This window comes from Callorhinus ursinus, unplaced genomic scaffold (genome assembly GCF_003265705.2).
Source record: "Callorhinus ursinus isolate GAN/ISIS: 27379988/994484 unplaced genomic scaffold, GSC_fseal_2.0 scaffold13, whole genome shotgun sequence".
In the NCBI taxonomy this organism is placed as follows: Eukaryota; Metazoa; Chordata; class Mammalia; order Carnivora; family Otariidae; genus Callorhinus; species Callorhinus ursinus.
The window spans coordinates 45581325-45607020 of NW_027397075.1; the positions used below are offsets into that span (position 1 = coordinate 45581325).

The window sequence follows — 25696 nt, forward strand, 5'->3', positions numbered from 1 at the left end:
ATAAAATAGAGATGATGAAGTTTATTCCTCTCTTCTGCCAACAGAGACGTATCTGCTTGTCCAATTATATTGAATCAATGTGGTTTCAGCAAGAAATAGAGAAGACTAGGGGACAGCAATTTTGCATTGCTTTTGGTGCCCCTGTTATCTTGCTTTGTGACCCTGGGGAAACCAGTTAGCTTCTCTGTTATCTCCCTAATCTGTTAAATACCTCCTCTACCACAGCAGAATTTGAAAATTTCTATCTTACAGAAATAATTAAATCACTTTGCATAAGGTTTTGATTTCTTGGAAGACAGAATTTTTTGAAGGACAAGACTTTCCTGTTACTATTGGGTCATATATTCCTGGTATGAAGTCTTGTTCTGTGTCATGGAACTAAATTATGTAATTTCTTCTTTAGAGTTTTAAATTGGTGATTCATTAGGGAAAAGTATTACCTTCTACATCTGGCGTACCCAGTACTTTAATTATGAAGGGACCACTCTTTTTACTTTCTGTCCTCATTATAAAGCCCTATGTTTTGAGATTATTTGAGAGAGAGAGAGAGAGAGAGAGAGAGAGAGGGGAGGGGCAGAGGGAAAGAGAATCCTGAAGTAGACTCCCTGCTGAGCATGGAGCCCGATGTGGGGCTCAGTCTCACGACCATGAGATCATGACTTGAGCCAAAACCAAGAGTCGGCTGCTTAAACCAACTGAGCCACCCAGGTGCCCCAAAACCCTGTTTTTAAAAAGTTATCTACCATTAGTACTTTCTGTAAGTATTTTTTTATTAAATATTACATATTTATCCTTAACATGGAATAATTAATTTACCACAATTTTGCATAATCAATATTTTAGTTAACGTGGACAGCTGTTTTGGACAATGTACCAAACACTGTGGCATTTTCATTCACTCATTCACGTATGTGTGTATACATTCAGTAAGTAGTCACTGAGCGTTTGTTGTACGCTAGGAATCTTGCAGGTACTAGAGATACGGCCGTGAACAAAATAGAGAAAACCCCTGCCCTCATGAAGGTCACATTTCTGAAATATTTATAGTTGCTTATGAGTGGCTTCTTTCATTTTTATAAAATTCCGGTTGGGAATTATAAGAGCATATGGTACCCTAGTTATCAGAATGATTAAAATTAGATACTGAACTATATTCTCTAAAAAGAGCATGAAACAGTGTTGTTCAGTTCCCAGATAATGGTTTACTTTCATGTGCTAATTATTATAGGTCCCCGCCATAGAGAAGGTGATAAATATATAGGAGAGTTTATATAAACACTTATAAATGAAGATGTTTTCCTTTTATATGCTTTTTATTTAAAGGTTTTATTTATTTGAGAACGAAAGCATGTGAGCAGGGGGAGGAGCAGAGGGAGAAGCAGACTCCCTGCTGAGTACAGAGCCTGACTGGACTCAGGGTTGGATCCCAGGACCCTGAGATCATGTCCTGAGCCAAAACCTTAACCTGACATTTAACTGACTGAGCCACTCAGGCACCCCTTCCTTTGTATATGCTTTTGATCAAATTCTACTTTTAGACTTAACCTTAAATCTATGATCATAACTTATACAAGAAAAGCAGTCTGTCGATAAGCACAGTCATTCCTGACTGCCTGAAGTGTTGGAAGTTACACAGAATGTGCTGACTTGAGAAAGTGGAGAAAGACTTGGGACTTAGTTCTGTGTATAGGAATTTGTTGCCAGGGTAGAGGTGATAGTGGCTCTAAATGAGTTTTCATAAAATTAATAAAATCCTCAATAACAGAATGCGTGGACTTGTAACTATTAATTACACAAACTTGTTTTTCTTCTCTAATTTTCTTAGGGCATGTTTTTTGGTCAAGTTATACTGCAAAGACCATTTTTAGTGTTACTGTTCTTTACTTTGGTGACATTGGTTTTTGTTCTTTTGTGTTTTTTTTTTATTTAAGTATGACAGTTTTATAATGGAGATCATGTGGGAAGAGGCCATGATTTGGCCTCTCCAGAGATTTTGCCAAAGATGGGGTGAAAGTAGTATTTCATTTCCCGTTTCCTACCACTTAACCTTTGCTCATTTCACACTTACTGCGCGGGTCTCCTCACCTCTTGGTCTGCACAGAAAATTCATATAGAAAACAGGTAGAGGCGCGCCTGGGTGGCTCAGTTGTTAAGTGTCTGCCTTCAGCTCAGGTCATGATCCCGGGGTCCTGGGATCGAGCCCCACATCGGGCTCCCTGCTCAGTGGGAAGCCTGCTTCTCCCTCTCCCTCTCCCCCTGCTTGTGTTCCCTCTCTCACTGTGTCTCTCTCTGTCAAATAAATAAAAATAAAATCTTTAAAAAAAAAAACAGGTAGAAATACTTGTGAGCTTCATTCTGTAAAGCTATGTCTTATACAGAATTATGAAGCAGAGGATTTAGGGGACAGGAAGGGGAAGAAGAATGATGAACAAAAGAAGAAATCCATTACTATATCAGAAAGAGTTCCCCCCATCCCCCAACTTAAAAAATGATGGGATCAAATGTTTGAAGTGGTTTGATGAACTTACAAGTTGTAGTGAAAGATAATCTGGTTATAATTTTTTTAAAGCAATAATTCAGTCTGTTTTCCCCAAAAGAAAGTCTTTATCTGAAATTTTTATTTTCGGGGCGCCTGGGTGGCTCAGTCGGTTAAGCTTCTGCTTTTGGCTCAGGTCATGATCCCGGAGTCCTGGGATGGAGCCCCACATCGGGCTCCCTGCTCAGTGGGGAGTCTGCTTCTCCCTCTGCCGCTCCCCCTGCTTGTGCTCTCTTTTTCTCTCTCTCTCTCACAAATAAAATCATTTTTAAAATTAAAAAAATAAAAAAATAAAATTTTTATTTCCGTGGCTCAGGCTAGCGCTCTCGTAGGTGTCCTTGAGTGTTCCTTCTCATGCAGCCCGCGTCCAACCTTCAGAACACGTCCAGAGTCTGACTGTCCCCTCCCACATGCACCGCTGCTCTTCCAACCCGGGCCACTGCCCCTTCTCCTACCTGCTGTCCTGACTTCCACCCCTGCCCCTTACCAGGGTCTATGCAGCAACCAGTGCCTTTCTTTACAGTGTGTGTCTGTTTATGTGGCTTCTTTGCTCTGCACCTTCCGCTGCTTTGCCACCTCACTCAGAATAGTCCAGATCCTTCCATCACAGTTTGCCTCTGTGACCTTTCCCCCCATCGTTCCCTACCGTTTGTCCTCTTGCTCGCTCCTTGCTCCGCAGGCTTCCTTGCGATTCTTGAACACACCACTACACCTGTTCCTACCAGCCCCTGTATCTGCTGCACCAGAGCATCCCTCCCCCAGATATTAAGGCTAGCTCCTCATTTCTTTCAGATCTCTGCTCAGAGTTCGCCTCATCAGAGAGACCTTTCTTGACCACCTCCCACTTTGTTACTCTCCATAGCTTTTATCTGATTTTATCTCAGGGAACTTATTTATTTACTTAATTATTGCTTGTCGTCCTCACTGGAATGTAAGTTCCTTGAAGGAGAGCAAGGACTGTGATTTTTAGGTCGCTGCTACAGTTCCCTAGTGCTGAGAACAATTCTTGGCATGTAGCGTGTACTCATTGAGTTTTGTCGAATGGATGAATAAATGATTGAATGTATTTACTAGTACATATCTAATATTTTGCCAGTAAATTGGGTCTAAGTTGGTGTAATTTTTAAATAAAAGTGCTGTAAGAGGCTAAGAAATCATTATAGTCATAGAATTGGACAGCTTTTATAATGATTTCCAACCAATAGATTAGGGGCTGGTTTCATGAACATATTTAAATATTAAGAGGCCATATATTTTCTGCAGGCTTAATTTTTAGGAAAAGCCTCCTGAGCTTTTTGTTTAAGGGGGAATTTGAGTACCGACCGAGTACTTCTGTTGTGTAGGAATCCTGTCTTTTGGACATGGAGTTGTGCCCACTGCACATGCCCAGTATAGCCAGTGAATGTCTGGAACTGATACCCTTCCTTGGTTTTATGCCCCAGTGAGTTCTTGGCTCCTAAAGAGGCATTTGATGTGTTCGTATATTAATGAGATAGTTTTAAATTCTTAAACTTATGAAAAGGAGGAGTGTGTTTATAGCAGCTTTCTCCACGAAATGGAAGAAATGAAGAATTTTCTCTGGTGTGCCAATTACAGTTCTCTGCTTGACAGTCCCCCTTCTTTGTCCCCATACCTAAACAAAGGGCTTCTTTCCACCTGTGTGTAGTCTGTTGTCTCTGTAGATCATCATTTTCTTTTCGAGGAAATGGCATTTTCTACTTTCAAGTTTCCTGTGTGTTGGGGGATGTGGAAGACTGCCTTTAGAGACTGGGGCAGTTAGAAAACCACACTCCAAAAGAAGAAAGGGCATCCAAAAGTATTTCTTAAATTGCATCCAACAAAAGGAGTATCTAGTCCTTTAATCCTAGAGCCCTAGACGGGGGTTGAAAGGAAGAATTGTAGACAGACATTTCCATGCCTGAAAATGTCAAGAGCAGTTTTGGCAGACATCGCAGCATAGGAAGATGCTAGATTCTTGGGCAGTGAGATGTTTGCTGGTTCGGTATTTTATCTTTGGCAGTGGCTGCCACGCTTGATATCCTCAGCTGCTTTTGATGATTCTGCAGAAGAAGAGTGTTCATTTCCAGCAGCAAAAGTTCAGCAAATGGTCCCTGGATTCATGTTGTAATGTGTTTACAGCTTTCTGTAGTTTCTTTTTTTCGTCCTTCCAATTTTTCCTTTCAGATTTATGCTCCAGGCTGACAGAAATGACAGACCATGCCAGTTGACTACACAGGCACAAAGTCACAGTGAAAGAGCACTTGACTCTAAAGTCAGAAGGCCTGACAAGTCACCTTGCCTCTCTCAGTTTGCATTTCCTCATGGGTAAATGCGAAACGTGTCACCTATTGTCTCAGAGAGTCTCTGTGAATATGAAATGACATGAGCTGTTGCACCTGGAAACACTTGGAAAACAATGCTGTTAATCTAAGGCACCGTTACAATGAAGGATTATTCGAGGGGCGCCTGGGTGTCTCAGTTGGTTAAGCGTCTGCCTTCAGCTCAGGTCATGATCCTGGAGTCCCGGGATCGAGTCCCGCATCAGGCTCCCTGCTCAGCAGGGAGTCTGCTTCTCCCTCTGACCCTCCCCCCTCTCATGCTCTCTTGTCTCTCATTCTCTCCTTCTCAAATAAATAAATAAAATCTTAAAAAAAAAAACAATGAAGGATTATTCGCATCTTCTGATTCCTTAACATCTAGAGAAACTGAGGACAGTTGTGGAGAGTTCAGGTCTCCAAAGCGTTTGATCGACATGTGGTGTATTTTTATTATTTATTGCAGAGTATAACCTAGGAACAATGTAGAGTTTCTTTCAGCCCATCTGTAATTAACGGGTTCTTAAGAAAGGCCACATCACGGGGCACTTGGGTGGCTCAGTCATTTAAGCGTCTGCCTTCCACTCAGGTCATGGTCCCAGGGTCCTGGGATCGAGCCCCGCATCAGCTCCCTGCTCCGCAGGAAGCCTGCTTCTCCCTCTCCCGCTCCCCCTGCTTGTGTTCCCGCTCTCGCTGTCTCTCTCTCTCTCTATCTGTGTTAAATAAATAAATAAAAATCTTTAAAAAAAAAAAAAAAGGCCACATCACATATGGCTGTCGTGATGTCTTGCTCCAATGTAAACGTACAGTGAAGACCTACTCTATGCTAGATGTTGAGGGGAAATACAAAGATGAACAAAACAAGCTTTTAAAATAGCCAAGGGAACAAAGTAGATATTCATAATTAAATGAATTGCCTAAGCAGTACCATGTTAGTTTCAAAATGCAGTGGGAACAAAGAGGATGGAATGAAATATTCTTATTCAGTGGCTGGGGGAAAGCTTTATGTTGTGCAATACCTAGAGTTTAGGTGATTTTGGGTTTTTGTTTTGCTGCTGAATCCCGTATTGTTTTATGCCAATTATTTGGGTGGCTAGCTTCCAAAGAAGCATTCTTTTTGCCCACTGGGTTTCTCTGAGTCAGTAAATGATCGTAATGCTTTTTGCACAGTTCCCAAGTCTAGGATCATCTACTGGATCTGTGAATTACTGAACAAAGAGGGGTGGTTCCTGCCCTCAAGGTACTTATGGGCCCAGGGAGATGGGTGAGCCTGTCATCGTTAGAAATATATAGAATCTGTGATATTGAAGAGCTGTGATTGGTGAGAGGTTGAACGTGGATCTTATTGGCCAGATTCAAAGTGGGGAGGGCTGAGCAGTTGTCTCCCAGTAGGGTCCATACTGTGGAGATAAAGGTCATCCAACAGGACCTCAAGGGATCTCCTGTATTTCTGACTTCTGGGCAGAAAAGCAGCTCTTTTGCCTTTTCTGATGAATTTCCCATCCAACTTTGTGTGTGTGTGTGTGTGTGTGTGTGTGTGTGTGTGTGTGTGTGTGTGTGTGTGTCAGTGTTTTTAAATATACTTTAATGTGGGTCATTTTTTCAGTACTCAGACATTTTTAAGCCGTGACTATGAGAAAATGTACATGAAATGACTAAGAGTGCAGAGTGAATGGGTACCTGCGGAGTTTAAGCACTAAACCTAAAAGCCCAGTGATTAGATGTATTTAAAATTTAGTTTGGTCGATAAGTCAAAACAGTAGCCAGAGTGTAAAATTAGACTTGGCTAAACTCTTAGGGACAAAACCTGGGTGGGGTCATGGGTTTTGATGACAGAGATGCTGGAGGGAGGGATGTAGAAGGTGACGTTTGTTCAGAGTACTGATGTGTTAGAGTCCAGGGTCGACTAACTGTAGACAGAAATAAAGTCAGGCAGGATTCTCAGCCCATCACCCTGAACAGAAAAAAATCACAATCAATGACAGATCATTCCCTTTCAATACTTATCTTAGGCTGGACGGTCCCCACAGCTGGAAGGTGTTCTCTTGGTCTGGCTTGTCACTTGCCTTTTGGCCAACATAGAATCTTCGGTGGTTTCTTGAGTCTACTAGGTATGTGAGAATTGGGTCGGCTGGCACATTCCATTTCTAAGAGCAGAGGATGGCCTCTGCGTTGCACTGACCTGCTGCGATGGTAGGAAGCTGGGTTGAAGAAGATAGAATGCTAGTACCCAGTGGTCTTCCTGTTCATCTCCATCCATACTGAGCTTCCTGGTCACCAGTAATGATCAGATCCCCTGTGTGTCTAGCCATGTGACTTAATATAGGGTGGAAACTTCTATTTTTAGCTTCTGTTTCTCTAGGGATACATAATTAATTACTTTCATTCCATCATCCATTCATCAGACATTTATTAAGCCTGTCGTACTCACTTCTGGGACATAACTTCATTGAGAGAAGACTTAGCTTCTTTTGGCAGTTGTTCACTTGTGAGAATGTAGGAGCTACCTTTAAGTGGGGACTATAAGGAAGAATTCACGGCCATCCGTGATGGCCATGAGAGATGATTCTCTCACCTCATATTCGTTGATTTTCATTTATTTTCTCCTTCAGACCAGGCAGATGGCTGACAATAGTCCTACTCTTCCATCTGCTAGCTCACCACATTTTTAAGGATTCATACAAACTTCTCAGCCACAAACCTGGCTCTTTACCAGGAAGACAGATTTTTTGGAGAGTTGACTCACCCAGCTTACAGATGTAATTTAAGCTCCCTTTTCCCACAGTGGGGTTATAGGTAATATTATGAAAATAAGATTTTTGGGGCAGGCAGGTATATAGTTTGAGCTGATGAGTCAAGACATATTTATTCCTAGTATCAGAAGGATAAGGCTCCGTATTTTCCAGTGGCAATGCAGAGGAGTGGTTTTGGTCGTGCTAATCTGCATGGACCCTTATTCCTCCTTGATCTGAACTCCTTTTGCCCACCCTGAGAACTGCTTTCTTTCTTTTTTTTTTAAATTATTTATTTAAATTCCATTTAGTTAACATATACTGTAGTATTAGTTTCAGGGGTAGAATTTAGTGATTCATCAGTTGTGTATAACACCCAGGGCTCATTAAATCACGTGCCCTCCTTAATGCTCATCACCCAGTTCCCCCCTCCCCCTACCTCCAGCAACCCTCAGTTTGTTCCCTAGAGTTAAGAGTCTCTTATGGTTTGTCTCCACAAAGGTTTATTTCATGCTGTTGTTGATCCTTGATTGTGATTCAGCCCTGAGTTCCTTCTTTGCTACTTGGTGGCTCAGAAAGCAGTATAAACCATCAACAAGTAAACAAATGGGCCACACTGAAGGAAAGTTTTTTTTTTTTTTGTAAGATTCTGTTCTTTTTAGAACGAGTTTCAGACTTACAACAAGATTGAGGAAAAGGTACAGAGATTTCCCGTACACCCTCCACCCTCACACACGCAGCGTCTCTGCCATTATCAGCATCACTTATCAGAAGTTTTACCAAGAATGACCTACATTGACACATCGTCATCACCCAGAGTCCATAGTTTACTTTAGGGGGTTGACTCTTCGTGTTGTACATTCTAGGGATTTGGACAAATGTCAGATGACATGTATCCATCATTATAGCATCATACAGAGTATTTTTACTGCCCTAAGGATCTGTGTGCTCTGCCTATTCACCCTCCCTTCTGCAGCCACTGATCTTTTTACTGTCTTCATAGGTTTGCCTTTTCTAGAATGTCACACAGTTGGAGTCATATAGTGTGTAGGCTTTTATCTTGGTTTGTTCCACTTAGTAATGTGCATTTAAGTTTCCTCCATGTCTTTTCATGACTTGATAGCTCATCTCTTTTTGGTGCCGAATAATAATCTATTGTCTGGATGTATCACAGTGTATTTATCCAGTCTCCTACTGAAGGACATCTTGATCGCTTTCAAGTTTTGGAAATTATGAATAAAGCTGCTGTAAACATCTATGTGTAGGCTTTCGTATGGACGTAAGTTTTCAACTCCTTTGAATACCAAGGAGCATGATTGCTGAATCATATGGTAAGAGTATGTTTAGTTTAAGAAACCACCAGACTGTCTCCCAAAGTGGCTGTACCATTTTGCATTCCCACAGCAGTGAATGAGGGTTCCTGTTGCTCCACATGCTTGCCAGCACTCGGTGGTCAGTGTTGTGGATTTTAGCCATTCTAATAGTTGTGTAGTAGTATCTCGTTGTTTTAATATGCATTGCCCTGAAGACATGAAGCAAAGTATCTTTTCATGTATTTATTTGCTACCTACTTATTTTCTTTGATGAAGTGTCCATTATGATCTCTGGCTCATTTTTAATTAGGTTGAGTTTCAAGAGTTCTTTGTATATTTTGGATCAGTCCTTTATCAGATGTGTCTTTTGTAAATAGTTTCTCCCAGTCTGTGGCTTGTCTTACCATTCTCTTGACATTGCCTTGTGCAGAACAGAGTTTTAAATTTTAATGAAGCCAATAATTTCTTTCATGGATTGTGTCTTTGGTGTTGTATCTAAAAGGTCATCGCCATATCCAAGGTCCTCCAGATTTTCTCCTATTATCTTCTGGGAGTCTTACAGTTTTGCATTTTGCATTTAGGTCTGTCATTCATTTTGAGTTAATTTTTGTGAAGGGTATAAGGTCTGTTTCTAGATTCTTTTTTGGGGGGGTATGTAGATTGACAGTTGTGCCAACACCATTTGATGAAAAGGTTGATTATCTTTGTTCCATTGCATTACCTCTGCCCCTTTGTCAAAGATCAGCTGACTCTATCTATGAGAGTTTATGTCTGGACTCTGTTCTGTGCTGTTGATCTTCTTTCACCAATACTACACTGTCTTGTCTTTGTCTTTATAATGTCTTGAAATCGGGTAGTGTCATTTTTCCAGATTTGCTCTCCTTCAGTATGGTGTTGGCTATTCCAGGTCTTTGAAGGAATATTTTTTTTCCCTTTGCCTAAAAGCAAAAAGGTTAAGCCTTCCTGCTCAGTGTGTGATGGGTTACATTTTTGAAACTTTTAGGAGCCTCTTTCATACCATAGAAAGAACATGTCCTAATCGTACTATGAGGCAATTAGTCTCCCTCCCTCCTTCCCTCTGTCTGTATGCATTCCTCTCTCGGTATTTCATCTACTCGGAAATGTTTATTGAGGGTCTACTTAGTGTCAGGTACTGACATTAAATGATAAGACCCAGTCACCAGTCTGTGAGGAGGTTGTGGTAGAATGGGGGAGGTGCAGAGGACATTGCAGGAGAGACCCGGGCCAATTACTGCGGGGGCCGGGGGGAGGCTCCATTAACTGGTTGAGGTTTGGGAAGCCGTACAAGAGGAGATAAATTTCAGCTGAGTTTTGAAGGATGAGTAGGTAATTGTCCAATTGGAGGAGGTTGGGCAAGGGCAGTCTGATGGCAGAAGCAGTAAGGAGGCAGGAAGGAACACACTAAGTCTGGGGAAGCACCATAAACTGATTACAGCTCAGGTATGTCATGTGCCGTGAGACATGAAGTCAGAAAGAAAGGAGTTCTGAGTGGACCATGAGGAGCCTCCTGGGCTCTATTCCGAGTGTGAACTTTTTCCTGATTAAGGTTATTGGATGTTTTGTTGAGACAAAGTTCACATAACGTAACATTTAATATTTTAAAGTATACCATTCAGTGGTTCTTGATATATTCACAATGCTGTACAACCGTTGGCAGGATCCAATTTCAGGAATTTTTTTTCCTGCCCCCTCCCCTCTTCTCTTAGCCTCTGACAACCGCTAATCTACTTTCTGTCTGTCAGTTTGCCTATTCTGGACATTTCATATAATTGCAGTCATACAATATGTGACCTTTTTGTCTGTCATCTTTGACTTAGTGTAATGTTTTCATAATTCATTCACGTGGTAGCAAATATCAGTACCTCATTCCTTTTTGTGACTAAATAACATCCCATTGTATGGGCAGAATGCATTTTGCCTATCCATTCATAAGTTGATGGGCATTTGGATTGTTTCCTCTTTTTGGCCATTATGAATAATGTTGCTGTTTGTGTGGGAACATGTGTTCTCAGTTCTCTTGGGGATATACCTAGGAGTGGAATTGCTGGGTCATATGATAACTCCATAATTAACTTTTTGAGGAACTGCCAAACTGCTTTCCAAGTCACTGGAGATTTTTAAGACGGAGCAAAACAGACTCGGATTCTATTTTAACATCACACGCTCTAGGACTGTATTTTCTTTCGAGACCAGGTATTTCTACTTCTGTTATGTTTCCCTAGTTCAGGGCATCACAGCCAACAGCAGTGAAACGTCTGGTTCTTTTAAATGCCATCGTTGTGATTGTCATAAAGGAATCTGTACCCACTAGCACAGAATGTGGCAGAAAGAAGTGGTGTGGGGTGTTCTCTCTCCCTCTATGATGTATTGTAGGGAAAGAGTTTTTCTTTTTTAAGAAGAACCTTGATTAAATTATAGGCTATTATTAGGGAGTTTATTGTACTTATAAACTGTACTTGGATTCCCTGTAATTTGTTATAATTAATGCAGGAGTTCAAGAGCAGAAAGCAAGGATCAGGTTGTGGCATGCTTTTCTCTTTTGCAACACCTTGCTATCGTTGGCCTTTTTTCACTAGTAGTGAAGTGAAGGCCTGTGTGTGTTTGTGTGCCTTTAAACAAACATTATCCTTTTTAGGAAAGAATTGCAGTCCTTTGACTCACTGAAACTTAAGGAGTCCTGATAAGAAGTTAGGCATCTGTGGCAAAATAGGGTATCGATCGATGAACGTGGAAAACTTCTGGAATTGACTTTTTGCTGAGACAGTCTTGCCTGTGTGTGTGTGTGAGCACATGCACGTGTTTGTATTTTCATGCATGCACATGTATTGGCTTGTGGTGTGAAACGGCGAGGAGAAAAACTTTCCCTTTTAAGGTTATCTTTGCCGAGTTATAGTTTTAGTCTTGCACCCACCCCCACCTTGGGTTATTTCAGTTTTGCAGTTGCAGGAGTGTTGGCTTTGTTGTCTGCTCAACAATGCAGAGTTTTAATTGACTGTGAACTTGAACATTCATTAAGTATAAGATAGTGCATGGGTCAGGTGGCAGATACATTATTATACTCGAATAATCATCAACTGAAATCTTCTCAGGGGTTTTGAGGATAGAGGGACAGAGGCATTCAGGTTTATCTGGTTGCAGGCCTGCGTGTGTCCTGTTTATCTGGTCCTGGCAGACAGAGAACGGGGTGGGCCACCCTGGCCATTATCTGGATTTACAGTGGTGAACACCCTTTGGAATGGATGGAATGTTCTCTTTCTCTCCTGCTGGTATCTCTGTCAATCTCAGCGTTAAAATTATGTTCCTTTGCTGTTCTGTACCCCAGAATTCTAGGACAGCCTGTCCTCCATCCCCTCTTTCTTGTCTTTCATAGTAGAGAAACTTGTACATTTATTTCTTACTTGCCCCATATAACGTCAACCAGAAAGCAATGGTAGTGCTTTGGTACATCCTGCACTGTCCTGGGAGAGCTAGGTTCCAGTACATTCTAGCAAGATTCTTCTGATGTGGCTGATTGTGAAGGAAGCTTTCTAGTGAGGAAACCCTTTCCTTTATAATAACAGTAACAAACAACCCATCTTTCTCTCGCCCTCCCACTGGAGTAGAGCCTTCGCAGACTGAGGAATGTAGGGATGGTATTGACATGCTCCCCTCTCTCTAACTTGTCACATCTGTACTGACCAGGCACATGGGAAGAGAGAAGCTGGGTTGACTGACCTTGACCTGTAGAGAAGGGGGAGGCAGACCGGAGCTGCCTGATAACAATGGTACAGCAGGTCGATAGTTAGAGCTTACAGAATGCTTTCACTAACCTATTTTTAACTCTGAGAAAGCATTTTCTTTCTCTCTCCGATCTCCTTGGGCACTGGGGGTAAAAGGAGTAATGCATGGGTGATATGTGCCCATCATGCCACTCATCAGGGGTTTATTAAGTCAGCTAGCAACAGAATGAAGTCTAGATCCCTTCTTCATGATCCATAACGTAGAAGTACCTCGATTCAGCGCAAGAGTCAGTGAAGACTGTGTGTGACACTTAAGGATGAACTACAGTCTGCTTTTTTAAAAAAAATCTGCCTTCGGAAATACATACACGTAAGGGCCGTTCGTACCCACTTCTGGCTAGAACCTCTCCTTCTAGGTGGGAGCCTACCGTCAGAGACCCCGCTCTCTCGATTCTACTTTGCCCCTCTGTGCGTCTTACAAGGTTGTTAACGAGTCATCAGAATACACAGCTTGGTCTTCCTTCCCTCCGCCTACCTCTGGAGGAGGAAAGTGAAATTTCCCGGAGGCTGCAGCCGGGACCAAAACCCAGGTCCGAGTCCCCTTACAACTGTCCTGCCCTATGTTTGACAGAAAAGCGCCTCATGTCAGCGTCTGCCTCGTATGCGGTGGCACACGCAGTCGGATGGGGCGGAAGGCTGCTTGGTGATCGAAGCCTTTCCTTAGAGGCAGTAGGATCCTAAAAACCACCAGGTAGTGTCATTTTTATTTTCGTTTTTATTTTTGGACTTCGGTGGGACCGATGGCTTGGTCACAAGGGCTTGGAACCAGATCCCACTCTCACCGCCTATGTGGCTCTGGTCCATCGGGCCCTGCCTCCAAGAACAGTGTGACCTCGGGCAAGTCATTCTTCTCCCTCCTACACAGTTTCCTTCTCTAAAAACAAAAGGGTAGGACTTGGATTTTGAAATCTTTCCCTTGTCAGATAGCTTAGGCTAAATCATGTCGTGACGACATATGACCCACGGATCTCTGTGGCCTTCAGAAATAGAGGCTTGTTTCTTGCCCACCTTCCGTGTCCACTGTGTCCACTGCCTTCCCTCCCGGGAGCTCAGGCCAACCAAGGGGCAGTCGTACTTGGACGCTGCAGGTCTCAGGGCAAAGGGAAACAGACGGCTTGGAAGGCTTCTGCTCCTGGGTGGCATGCCATACCCTTGACTCCAGAGTTGATGAGGTTGGTGGGCAGGTAGGGGGAGGACAGAGGGGAGGCTTCACGGAGAGCAAACATTTGGAACAGTTCTAATGGCCACCCCCTCTCCTGTCTCCCCCATCCTGTGATTTATGCTGAGAACCGTGGAGCCCTTGAGAAGCACCATGGCACCATGACCAAAATCAGCTCTTAAGGCTTTTAGACTTTCGTGGCTATTCTCTGTTGGAGACACTTCTGCTGAACTGGATTTGGAATGAATATTTCACTTGTGGGAGGGGTGGGAGAAATACTTTAAAAGCAACATGTCCTCGGCCTCTGCGTTCCTCTCGCCTTATTTGTGGTTCTGTGGTAGTACACTCCATACTTTTCAGAACACCACATGGAATGTCTCAATCTGAGAGGTAGTAACAGACCTGCAAATAGAGCCGAGTTGCATAAGTGCTTAGATAAATTCCCCACATATAAATGGAAAAGAGAGATTGAAGATCTGAACGGTACATCTGTAAATGTTGAGGATAATGTTACAGGGTATAATTTTGAAAGAGTTCTTTGATATGACTGTCAGAAGTACTGAATGCTCTATTGATTTGACCTTTTGGCATTTTTTAAAACTTCCTTTTCAGAATCTCAGGGGGAGGAAGGAACATGGAAAAGTCACTTATTTTCTTGAGATTGGATGGAACTGTTCCAGACAGATGAGACAAGACCTCCCAAGACTGGTTCATATTATCTCTCAGTTTCCAATTGTAATATTTAACAGCACTGACTATCAGGAAGCTTTTCTGTTTCCCCTAGAGAAACCTGAATTTTAATCTCTATGGATTAAAAACAAAACAAAACAAAGCAAAAAACTTTGAAAGTAGAAATTTTACCTTTCCTCAACAAGTGTAGTTATATTCATCAGTTGGTAGAGGGAGAGCAGAATCCTAACCTAAAACCATTCATTGGACCCCAGCAGTCAGATGGACTATTTCCAGGTCTTTGGATATGAAAAATATTAAAAAGTTTTCCTTGTGAGCTTGGGTTTTCAAAGAGGATCCCTTTGGAAAGTTGGCAAATACTTACTTTCCTGGCATGAAGATTGATTGTGTGTGTGTGTGTGTGTGTGTGTGTGTGTGTGTGTGTGTGTTTGTTTCTCTCCCTCCACCCAAAGCTATGACAGGGTGGAGTATACCTCCGTGAAATTGCATGTTTCCAAAATAGGATTCACTGTTGTATTTTTACCACCGTTAGAACTGAATCTCTAATCAAAAATAAGCAAAAACCAAACATTCTAGAAATAGAATTTCAGCTTATATTCTCTAATTTAGTCTTCATAGAGGATAGAATTATTATACTTTACAGAAGCGCCTTTTGAGCAGAAACACTCCCAAACGGTTTCCAAAGTGGTCCAGTTTCATTCTCATTTCTGCGATCACACATCCTAATCTCCACAGTCTTACATGGTAATAGCAGCATATCATTAATGCTGTTCAAATTCTCCCATAGTCTGGATGGCTGCCAGGAAAGAGCTTTGCTTTCTTCAGCTCCTCTGTCTTGTGTCCCAGTACAAGCCTATGTCTAACCTGAACGACCAGGAGCAATCCTGGTGTTCCTTGCTAGTGGATGCGGACACACCGTTGCCTCGAACGGAGTGGCTCTGTTGTAAAACTCCCTCCTGTGTTACAGAAGTGATAGCTGTAGGTGAAGTTGGAATCAGCAAGATAAGAAAACTGTACCTATTGTTTTGCTGGATCCCGTGGATTATATTCCCAGAGGTATCAGCTGATCAAAGGCTCTAGCCATGGCAGATGATGCTAGGGTAACATCTTTTAAAATGCTTTACTCTTTGGTTCTTAAAAATTGAGCCCTTAATAGCACACTAGAGAGAGAACAATGACGTCAGTGGTTCAAGAGCGGATGAGCATCCCCGCGAGGCGGAGATTCTTGTAAACCTCTCCAGGATGTCCCTCAGCATCAAACCAATTTCTGCATATAGGAAGTGCTTAATAAGTGTGAATATCCATGTTTCTCCTGGGCTTGGAGAGCAGAAAATAAGTCAGAACTGCTCAAGATGGGGTGTTTGGCTGGCTCAGTTGGTTAAGTAACAGACTCTTGATTTTGGCTCAGGTGATCTCAGGGTCGTGGGGTGACAGGCTCTCAGCTCAGTGGGGAGTCTGAGGATTCTCTCTCTCTCTCTCTCTCTCTCTCTCCCTCCCCCTCTCCCCCCTCCCCCCTCTGCCCCTCCCCCTTTCTCTAAATTAAATAAATCTTTTAAAAAAAACACTCAAGATGGCAAGGAATGGATGGCATTATAGAAGAGATGCGACGTTGTAAGATTAGGAGGAGTAGGTGAACTTTACTTTTTCCTACCTTGGGAAATTGGGTGTTCTGGTTTGTTTTGTTTTTCTTTTTTGAGAATTCCATTTGTACCTTTCTTCAGTAAACTTAAGATTCCTTCATCCTGAAATTCTGGGGTTTTGTTGTTGTTATTTGGTTGTTTTATTTGGTTTTCATATCCTGTAAAATTTTTCTGAAGAAAGTCCCAACAGGATCCTCTGGTAATAAGATGAAGTAACACTTCCTCATCATTCTTTTCTTCTTCTCCTCCTACTTTCAGAAGTATGGTCTTCAGACTAAGTGGCTCCTCTTCAGTGATCTATCTGCTTTCACAAGGAACTCTTGACACTTAAAAGATCTTTTGCTGACTTTTAGGACTCCCTTGCCTCAGTTTCCACAAGGAGGTGTTCTCCTCTCTAAGAACCGGCTAGGTTAGAAGCATAAAAGATCTTCCATAAAAGGCTCCTGGGCAGTTCCCAGTCTCCTGAAGGGAAAGTGACCTTACAGGAATGAGTGGAGCTTTTACTATTTCCTTGAAAACTGGCCCAGAGGCACAAGACAGGTGACAGTGGAAAACCAAGAACCAGGCTGGGGAACAAGGAAAGAACATGGCAGACGTAGCTGAGGAGGAACCTTGAGGGGAGGGAACACCAACAGGAAACGTGCTGTGCTACATGGAAAGGGAAGTAGGCTTCTGAAGCCCATATTTTCCCTCCTAGTTCAGGTTTTACTGAGCTCTCTCCCAGGTGGTGAACTAGTAGTGTGCATCAGATTATACTTTTAGACATAAATCTGTTATTTAGGTAAGGCTGTAAAAGCTGAGCTTTGCTCGTGATTGACAGGGGGCACAGTCCTTGAAGCAGAGGCGCTAACATAAGCCATTTCTGTTGGAGCGCTTGGAGCTCCAGATAAAACCATGGAACCCGAGAGCCTTGACACTTACCGTGTGCCCAGATTGCTCTCTTTTCCGCCTTGGAATGGGAGAAAAGTAGGCAAACAGTAGGCGCCTCTGTTACGGGAGTGCGTGGGACTACACACTTCTGTAGTGTTAACTCACCTTGGGCTAAACGTTTGCAAACGTTGAGCTGGACTACACCTGAGCTTGGGGACTTTAGTGAACAGGTGAAAAAAGGAAACCAGCAGATAACATGAGGCATATTTTAACTGTAGCGAACCACATTTCTTCAGTCTTCTCTATTTTGATCTACTCTTGGTGTTTCTTTAAATTCATACACAATTATTGCTTCAGAATGTTTTCATTTACTCTCTTCTCTGCTGTGACTAATGAAGAGACAGGTTATGACTTCCGCTTTTCCTTCCACAGCAGATGATCGCCCCAAACTCCCCCCCACCCCCCAGGCAGCGCCTTCAATTTCACAGGGTTTTTGAAAGTATCCTGCCTAGGATTGCCTCCTTATTTGTGCACTTCCGGGAGACAGCAGCCCTGCTCCTTCATTACCAGCAAAAGACTTTTAGCCACGTGATCTTCTGTGTAAGGGCTTCGAATCCATGATGCGCCTCACCAGCTAAGGAGAGAATACTAGGTGAAATGGAGCCGTGTCCGCTGATGTCAGAGCACGGAGTGGGCACAAAGCTTTTCTGCCCATACCAGGGACTTGTCTCTGAAAATCAGCACTGATACTTATTATATACATTGCTTGATTTAATCAATTGATGTGGACAGGAAGTACAATCACTGATTCGGTAGCAGAGCCTGTAAGATGATTATGGCTAATTTTAGGTGAAGGTAGGGTGGGAGTAGAAAGAACATGCTGTTTTTCTATTATATACTAAGTTTTACTAAAACGAATTTTTTAATAACTCTGCATTGGTCCTTCTGATTGGAATACAGATTTTTCCTACCAGAGACTGACGTGGTTGTCTGTACCCCCATCCAGTCGACCCAGGAGGAGAGAGGAAGTAGAGACTCTGTGGAGGAGGTAGAGACCCTGAGTCCTTCCCTCAGATAGGCATTGGATTGCCATGTAATGATGTCCATGATATCAAGGTAGAGACGACAGTAATTAGCTCTCAGTGCTGATTGCCCCTCTCTAAAAGAGTTGAGCTTTGGATCACTCTTGAGCTCCCTGGATTGCCATGTCCCAAGTTTAGAAGAAGTAGAGAGTTATGGTTACCAAGAGCAGAAAGGTTGTTAGCATTTGCCAAGAATTGATGCCAGGATAAGTCTGTTCTAGAGCGGACTGTGTTTTAAGAGTATGGTCAAGGAAAGGAGAGTGCTAGGAAGAAAGGTTTGGGGTGAGGAGATTTCTAAATGTTCAGGTAATTCCCAGAGTCCAGCTTTATTGGCTTCTGAGGACAGCGGTCTGCTCTGAGGCTGGATGTTGCACATGGGCACACACTGTTTACCTGCACTTTGCTGGGTTGAGGATGTACTTTGGGTTGGATTTTTGTGAGTCACAGACCTGTAGGGTGAGCCTCGCTCTGAAAAGCTTTGTCCTAGCCACTAGCAGAAGGCCAAATGATTTGACCTGTTTGTGATCCACCCCACCAAACTGTTGAGTTTAAAAAATGGCGTGTTTCCAGAATTGTTGTAGGAATACACCACTGTTGGATGTTGGTTTGGCAGCCCTGTTGCCATGGGTGTCCAGGTGTGGAAGAGCATTTTCCTTCCCGGTCTCTTGTTATGAAGAACTGGTCCTTATCAACTGTTTCATCCTGCTGACCTACAATGAGATGATTTGATGAGAATGCTCTCAACCTGAGAATGCTCTCAAACTGAGAATGCACGGGATGTGGCACCTGCCACATCAAACAAAGATAAACACAGGCAGAGGGCACTTTCCGTCTTTTATGGAGCTGACCTTTATCGGCATCACCTGTGTGTCCTGCTGGGTACACAGGGTTTTACATCCAGAGACATTGATCTTGTGGGAACATATTCCAAGTATGTGTTTTTAAGGTTATTTGTTCCTCTGTTCCCACGACCAGATATCAGTATTACCTGCAAGTCAAAAAAGACGTGCTTGAAGGACGGTTGCGGTGTACGTTGGAACAGGTGATCCGGCTGGCTGGCTTGGCTGTGCAAGGTAAGGAGCGTGATGGCCGCCATGTGAAATCCCAGTTTTTCTATGACTGCGGTGTTGCTGGCCTCTCAGAGGGAAAAACTGAATTTACTTAGATAATCCCTTAGTAACTCTCACTTTTCATTCCAAGATACATTACAAATGCAGAAATAGAAAAAGTGAAGCAGAAATCGTGATTTTTTTTTTTTTTTTTTGGTGGCAGGCTGGTGGCTTTCCCAAAGCTGTTTGCAAATTGTTCATGCTTGTATAATTTTAGTTTTATTTGAAGAAATAGCAGCTTTCATCCTGCCTTTAATTAAAGCTACATTCAGGGTTTGTGGAACATTTTCTCAGAATTATTCCACTGCCCACTGTGGTCATATTTTGTGGCTTCATGTTATGACTCTTTGACTTTCCCATCACTTTCAAGTGTGATAGCTTTAAACATTGTGGTATAATTTATTCTCACACAGTTACTTCATTTTTTTTTAAAAGATTTTTTTTTTTTTTTAATTTATTGAGAGCGAGAGAATGAGTGGAGGGGAGGGGCAGAGGGAGAGGGAAAAGCAGACTCCCTGCTTGAGCAGGGAGCCAGATGCTAGGCTCAGTCCCAGGACCCTGAGATCATGACCTGAGCCGAAGGCAGACGCTTAACCCACTGAGCCACCTAGGTGCCCCTATTCTCACAGAGTTGAAGAGAGAAATTTAGAATGCACAATTGTAGGGGCGCCGGGGTGGCTCAGTGGGTTAAGCATCTGACTCCTGATCTCAGCTCAGATCTTGATCTCAGGGTCGTGAGTTTGAGCCCTTTGTTGGGCTCCACACTCGGCATGGAGCCTGCTTAAAAAAATGAAAATAAAATAAAATGCACGATTGTAATATGAAGCAACAAACCCATAGTGGAGTATATTTACCTTTCAGTCTGTCCTATTTAGATTTGTTTTAATTTTTCTAAATTGTTACATATATTTTTATTTAACCTATGTTACATGATTTTCACATAGATTTATACATGACTCTTTATTGAGTGGTGGCTTAATTGCTTTTAGTCAGTATCGGAAAGATCAAAATGTGATTTTTTAAAAGAAACACGCGTCTCTTTCAGTCATTCTTTTTCCTTAAAATCAGTTCCTGTCCAAATGGAATGCCAGCCGCCGAGTCCTTGCTGCGTGTGGACTGTTGTTGCAGAAGCTGTGAACTGAACTTGCCATCCCAAGCTCTGAACTGAAGTTGAACCTTTTGGGTTCTGGAATGTCTAAAGAGGCAGCCTTCCTTTGATTCTTTCATCCTGGGCTATTAGCAGTTTAGCAGTTTTTGTTGGACGTATGATTCCTTGTAGTTAGCTGCTATTGTTACCTTATGGATGAAAATACACAAAATATGTTGGATCGTATCCATCCACTTGAAAGACTAGAAGGGGTAGGAACAGTGCCCAGAACGACTAATAGAACAGAAAAATCATCAAAATAACAGAGAAGACACCTTGAATAGGAAAAAGAGAGAGAAGATCCACTCTGTCCCTCATCTGCAGATTGGTCCTTTCTCCTTTGAAAAAGCTTTCTCTTCTGTTCCCCTTATTACTCTCTGTTTATCCCTCTCACTCTTCAACCATGGGGTTTATTACAGATATTCTGGATAGTGGAAGACCCTGACGATAGCGCTCAGGCTGAAGGAAGTTGGTGAAGCCTGGCTTCTCTTTTCCCTGGGTCCTTAAAGCTAGCCGTTCAATCTGAGGGAAGCTCCCCCAGCTATAATATTTGTAAAATAATTTTCTCGAGAACCCTTATTGGGCAGTTAGAAAGACCCAGCCACAGAGTTATAAGTTGTGATAAAATGTGACGACTGGTGAGTAAACTGGAGATTAGGCCGAGCACATGATCTCCGCTATCTTGAATGCCTGCCCTAATTAATCGATCGTTCGTTGTGTGATGACTTAGTAGGTGCGTCCTTGTCGTCTCAGCAACGTCTGTTCACTGGCCTTCTGTGTGGACTCCTGGATTCCATGTCTCCTGTTAGATGCCAGATCTCTTACATGAAATTAAATTTGTATGCTGTTTTGATTTTTTTTTTCTTCTTGAGAGCAAGTGGGGTGAGAAGCAAGACATTGAGGATAAGGACTCACTGTATTTTTTTGCATGTGCTCAGATATACCATCGTGAAATGAAAACAGGACAAAACAGAATTTCTGGCATCTTGCAATATGGGAACTTGTTTGGGAGGTGTAAAAATTTGCAAGGTTGCTTGCCAAGGGTGATTTACAGTGGGAATTTCCAGCTGCAAATATATGAAAAGATGCAGATGGTTTAGGCTCTTCAGTTCTCTTAATTAACCTTGAGTTAAAAAGTCCCCTTGGCAGATATTCTTAAGATATGTGTTGATGCATATTTAACAAAAACATAAGTATAGGTTTGTTTTAAATTTTTAAAATAGCTTAGGGATCACTTTCAAATTTCCGTTTTTTCTTCCCCCTAGAAAATTGTGTAACAGCGCTCACATGCCGATATTCACAGTATTGCTAAGTAAAAGTGGTAACGATATCAAACGCCTTGTGGCACTGTTTTCATTTACTAGTGCAGAAATAGGATGAAGTGGGAATAATAAATGTGGCGGTAATTTTACTTTTATTTTATTCCATCGTTAATATCACATAATAAATACTAACCCTCCCCTCTCTTTTCTTCTCAGCTGATTTTGGAGACTTCCATCAGTTTGATTCTCAAGATTTCCTCAGAGAATATGTGCTGTTTCCTATGGTAAGTGTAATTTCCTTTTTCTTAATTAATTTTCTACCTTCTTTGGATGTTTAGTTCTTACCTTTGAAAATCTCAGAGGATTTTCCATACACGCATTCCCTAGGGAGGCAAGTCCATGCGTTTGTAAAGAAGCGACACATTTTGTAGAAACACTGAAAAAGTAAATGTGCCTCTTTCCACCTCCTCAAGACACTTCCCTGTCCCCTGACACACACACACACCCCGAGTCCCCAGTTCCACTATTCTCCAGAGCCCTGGTGCTCTTCCTGTCTGAACACATCAAGCTTGTTCCTATCCCAGAGCCTTCGTCTTGGCATTCCTCTACCTTCGGTGCTCTGCCCCACATCTTCCTAGGACTTGATTCGAATATCACCTCCTCAGAGAGGCCTTCCTTTCCTTTTTTTTTTTTTTAAAGATGTTATTTATTTATTTGAGAGAGAGAGAATGAGAGATAGAGAGCACGAGAGGGAAGAGGGTCAGAGGGAGAAGCAGACTCCCCGCCGAGCAGGGAGCCCTATGCGGGACTCGATCCTAGGACTCCAGGATCATGACCTGAGCCGAAGGCAGTTGCTCAACCGAGCCACCCAGGCGCCCGAGGCCTTCCTTTTCTTTAACAACCCATATGATAGACTCCAGCCATCAACCGCTTCCTGCTAAATCCCCTTTATGTGCACATACGTCAAAGTTCTTTCGGTATCTAAACGTGATCAGTATTGATTGGTTGTCAGCCAGAATGTCAGCTCTCTGGTCCTTAAGCAGGGACCCTCTCTGTTTTGTCACTGTTGTCTGGCATGTAGTCTGCCTGCATAAAAATTCACTGAATGAGTCAGTGAAGTCAAATGTCCAATCTTGGGTTAAACTAGGAATGAGGCTAGGTTTTAATCCCTGGGGAGGCGGGGGTGGGGGGAGAGAGAGAGAGAGAGAGAGAGTGTGTGTGTGTGTGTGTGTGTGTGTTGGTAGCTTTGGGGTAAATGAGAAGAGTTATGAGGAGGGATTAAAACGTTTGAAAAGCTATACCCGCTCCAACATCCTGGCTCTGATTTTAGAAATCCCAATCATTCACTGCTCTTTTTTTTTTTTTTTTTTTTTAAATCAACTGTTTTGCCCAAAGCACTAACCTGGGTAACTAACTCCCAGGGGATAAAGTTATATAAGAAACGGTGCTTGTTCTCAGGGAGGCAGCAGAGTAGTTGAGTAAATAGGAAGTTTGCAAAATCAGAATGCAAAGCCAAGTGTAATAAAGTGCGGTCAGGATTTTATGTGGGGAGAGGTTACATCTGCTTGGGGGGTTTGGGAAGGTTTAAAGACTAATGGTGTGTGAGTTGCAGCTCAAAGGGTGGGCAGGATTGCAGCAGACAGACAGGTGGGGAGCAAGGAATGATCTAGATGGAGAGAGAAAGGGCGGGGAGTGTTCACGAAAGAGTCGATGGTGAGTCTGACTTCGCTCAGGAGTGGCAGAGGGGTGGCAGCAGATAAGATGAAACATCTCAAGACTGAGAACACCTGGGCTCTGTCAGTGGATTTGCAGACCCCACACTTTGAGGACCACTGGATTAGAGCAATAAGACCATTCGGGAAAGCAGGTCAGATGAGAATCTGCCTGGTGCTCTTGGCAAGGAGATAATTTAGGTGTTATGAGAGACAGTAAAAACAAGAAAGCAATGCAAGAGATATTTTGGAAATAAAATGGGCAGAACTTGGCATCCAGTCGGCCAGTGGTGACAAAGGTTCAAGTTGTGAAAGCCTAGGATAAGTAAAGCCACAGTTATTATTCCCTGTCGGTGTGTTCGATGAACTTAAATGGCTGCAGACTTACCTCATTCTTATTGGTTAGGGAAATACCATAAGATCTCTATGTTTTTCATGAATAACTCTATCCTTATTCTGCTTCCCTCCAAGAAAACAGCAGTATTATCTGATTGGCCTGTTGTTTTTCATGCCTTGTTAATTCTACCCAGCAAATCAACCTGCATTCAAAGAGATTAGCATGTTATATAGCAGAGAAGTTCTTCATAGGATTTGGTGCCAACAGGCTTGAATCAGATGGTCTCGGAGGCTCACCTCAAGCATTGGGAGGTTTCCTGGTGTGCTTGGTGGGGGGAAAGTGAAGCTCATACCTTAGAATTTTAGAAAGAGTGCATTTTTCTGTCAATGGAGGCAATGAATTGGGTTGATAATTTTCCACTTTTCCCCCCGCCCCTTCTCTCCTTAAAGGTCTTAATCACATAGCCTTTAGACAGAGTCCAGGCTTGGGTGCCACTTACAGTTTTTATGGGTTTGTAGATGTTAAAATGCTTTGACAGGTCCAAGTGCTATCTGTGAAGCCTGGAAGGAGTTATTTTGTATGTCATACCTTTTTCAGAATAAGACTGTCTCCTCCCGGCTCTGAGCAAATCAGATGCTTGAACAGCATAGACCTAGTTAAATCTCACTATGGACAGACAAATGTGGATGTGTTATTCTTGGATGTAAAACTTTCCTCTTCAGGGGGTGCCTGGGTGGCTCAGTCGGTTGGGCGGCCAACTCTTGCTTTCGGTTCAGGTCATGATCTTGGAGTCTTAGAATCAAGCCCCACTCAGCAGGGAGTCTGCTTGAGGAGTGTCCCCCTCTCCCTTTGCCCATCTCCCCACTTTCTTGCTCTCTCTCTCAAATAAGTCTTAAAAAATAAAAATACAGCTTCCCTCTTCGGGACAGTAGCTACTTACATTGACAGGTGGCTATTTATATTCAAATTTAAGTTAATTAAAGTTAAAATTAAAAATTCAGTTCCTCAGTTGCATTAGCTACATTTAAAAAATGCTCAGTAGTCACGTGTGGCTAGTGGCTACTGTACTGGAGAGCTCAGACCTAGAACATTTCCCTCATTGCAGAAAGTCCTGTTGGATGGCACTAATGTCAGCTTGTGTATCTGAACCATGAATGTTCGTAGGCTTCTGTCGTGTCATTCCATCCCATGTCACAGCCTGGATACACTGGGGCCTGTGGTCAGGTGGTTCAGGCTCCAGGAGCCAAGCATTCTGTGCCCATGTCCTGGTGGTGCCACTTAACAGCTTTGTGAACTCGGACCATTATTTAATTCCATTTATTTTAAAATTTAATTAATTATTTAACCGAAGTGTCCATTTCTTCATCTAAAAATGGGGATAGCAAGCCTACTCCAGTTGTGGGGGCGAAAGGAGAGGGTGCATGTGACATAACTGGGCACATGGTAAATTCTCAGTAAGTGTTTATTAGTTGTCCTGGTCCCTGCCATCATCATCATCTTATTATTAGCATGACTGTCTCCTCTGTTACGCAAGCCCAAGGATGCCCAAAACCGTGCTTTTCAGGCAACAGTACGACGTGCGTTTTGAAATGTAAGCAGAGGACAGGCAGAAGGTACAAATGATCAATAACCAGCTCTGCATGATTGGAAACTCCAGTTTGATCGTGTGAAACTTACATGTTGCTTATGGAGTTCAGTTCAGTGATCGTTTCTGGATCACTTCCTGTGTATGGAGAGCATATAAGCTGGCATTGTGTAAGAGCCCTGGGGTGGGCCCAGCAGTGATGTGGATGATGAGCTGCTGCCCTGAGGTGCCTATAATGTAGTAGAGGGAGGGTGACAAGGGTACAGGGTGGGATGAGCATCCGGATAACTGTGTAGCAGAGGCCATAGGCGCCCTGCGATGAGGGCTGTAGGAGCCACACCCAGAGCGGAAGTGCATAGGCTTCCGTCCAGCTTGGGGGAATAGGGAAGCCCTATCAAGGGAACAGG

General features: G+C 42.8%; 1 protein-coding gene across 5 annotated transcripts in view; it reads left to right on the top strand.

The window, feature by feature from the left end:
• PTPN14 (protein tyrosine phosphatase non-receptor type 14) overlaps positions 1-25696 on the top strand; it is a 174984-nt gene that overhangs the window by 98618 nt on the left and 50670 nt on the right. For all 5 annotated transcript variants that reach the window (XM_025877907.2, XM_073900174.1, XM_073900175.1 and 2 more), the window contains 2 exons: positions 19113-19210; positions 21872-21939. In XM_025877907.2, coding sequence (XP_025733692.1) covers positions 19113-19210; positions 21872-21939 — 166 coding nt within the window. The remainder of the gene's footprint in view (positions 1-19112; positions 19211-21871; positions 21940-25696) is intronic.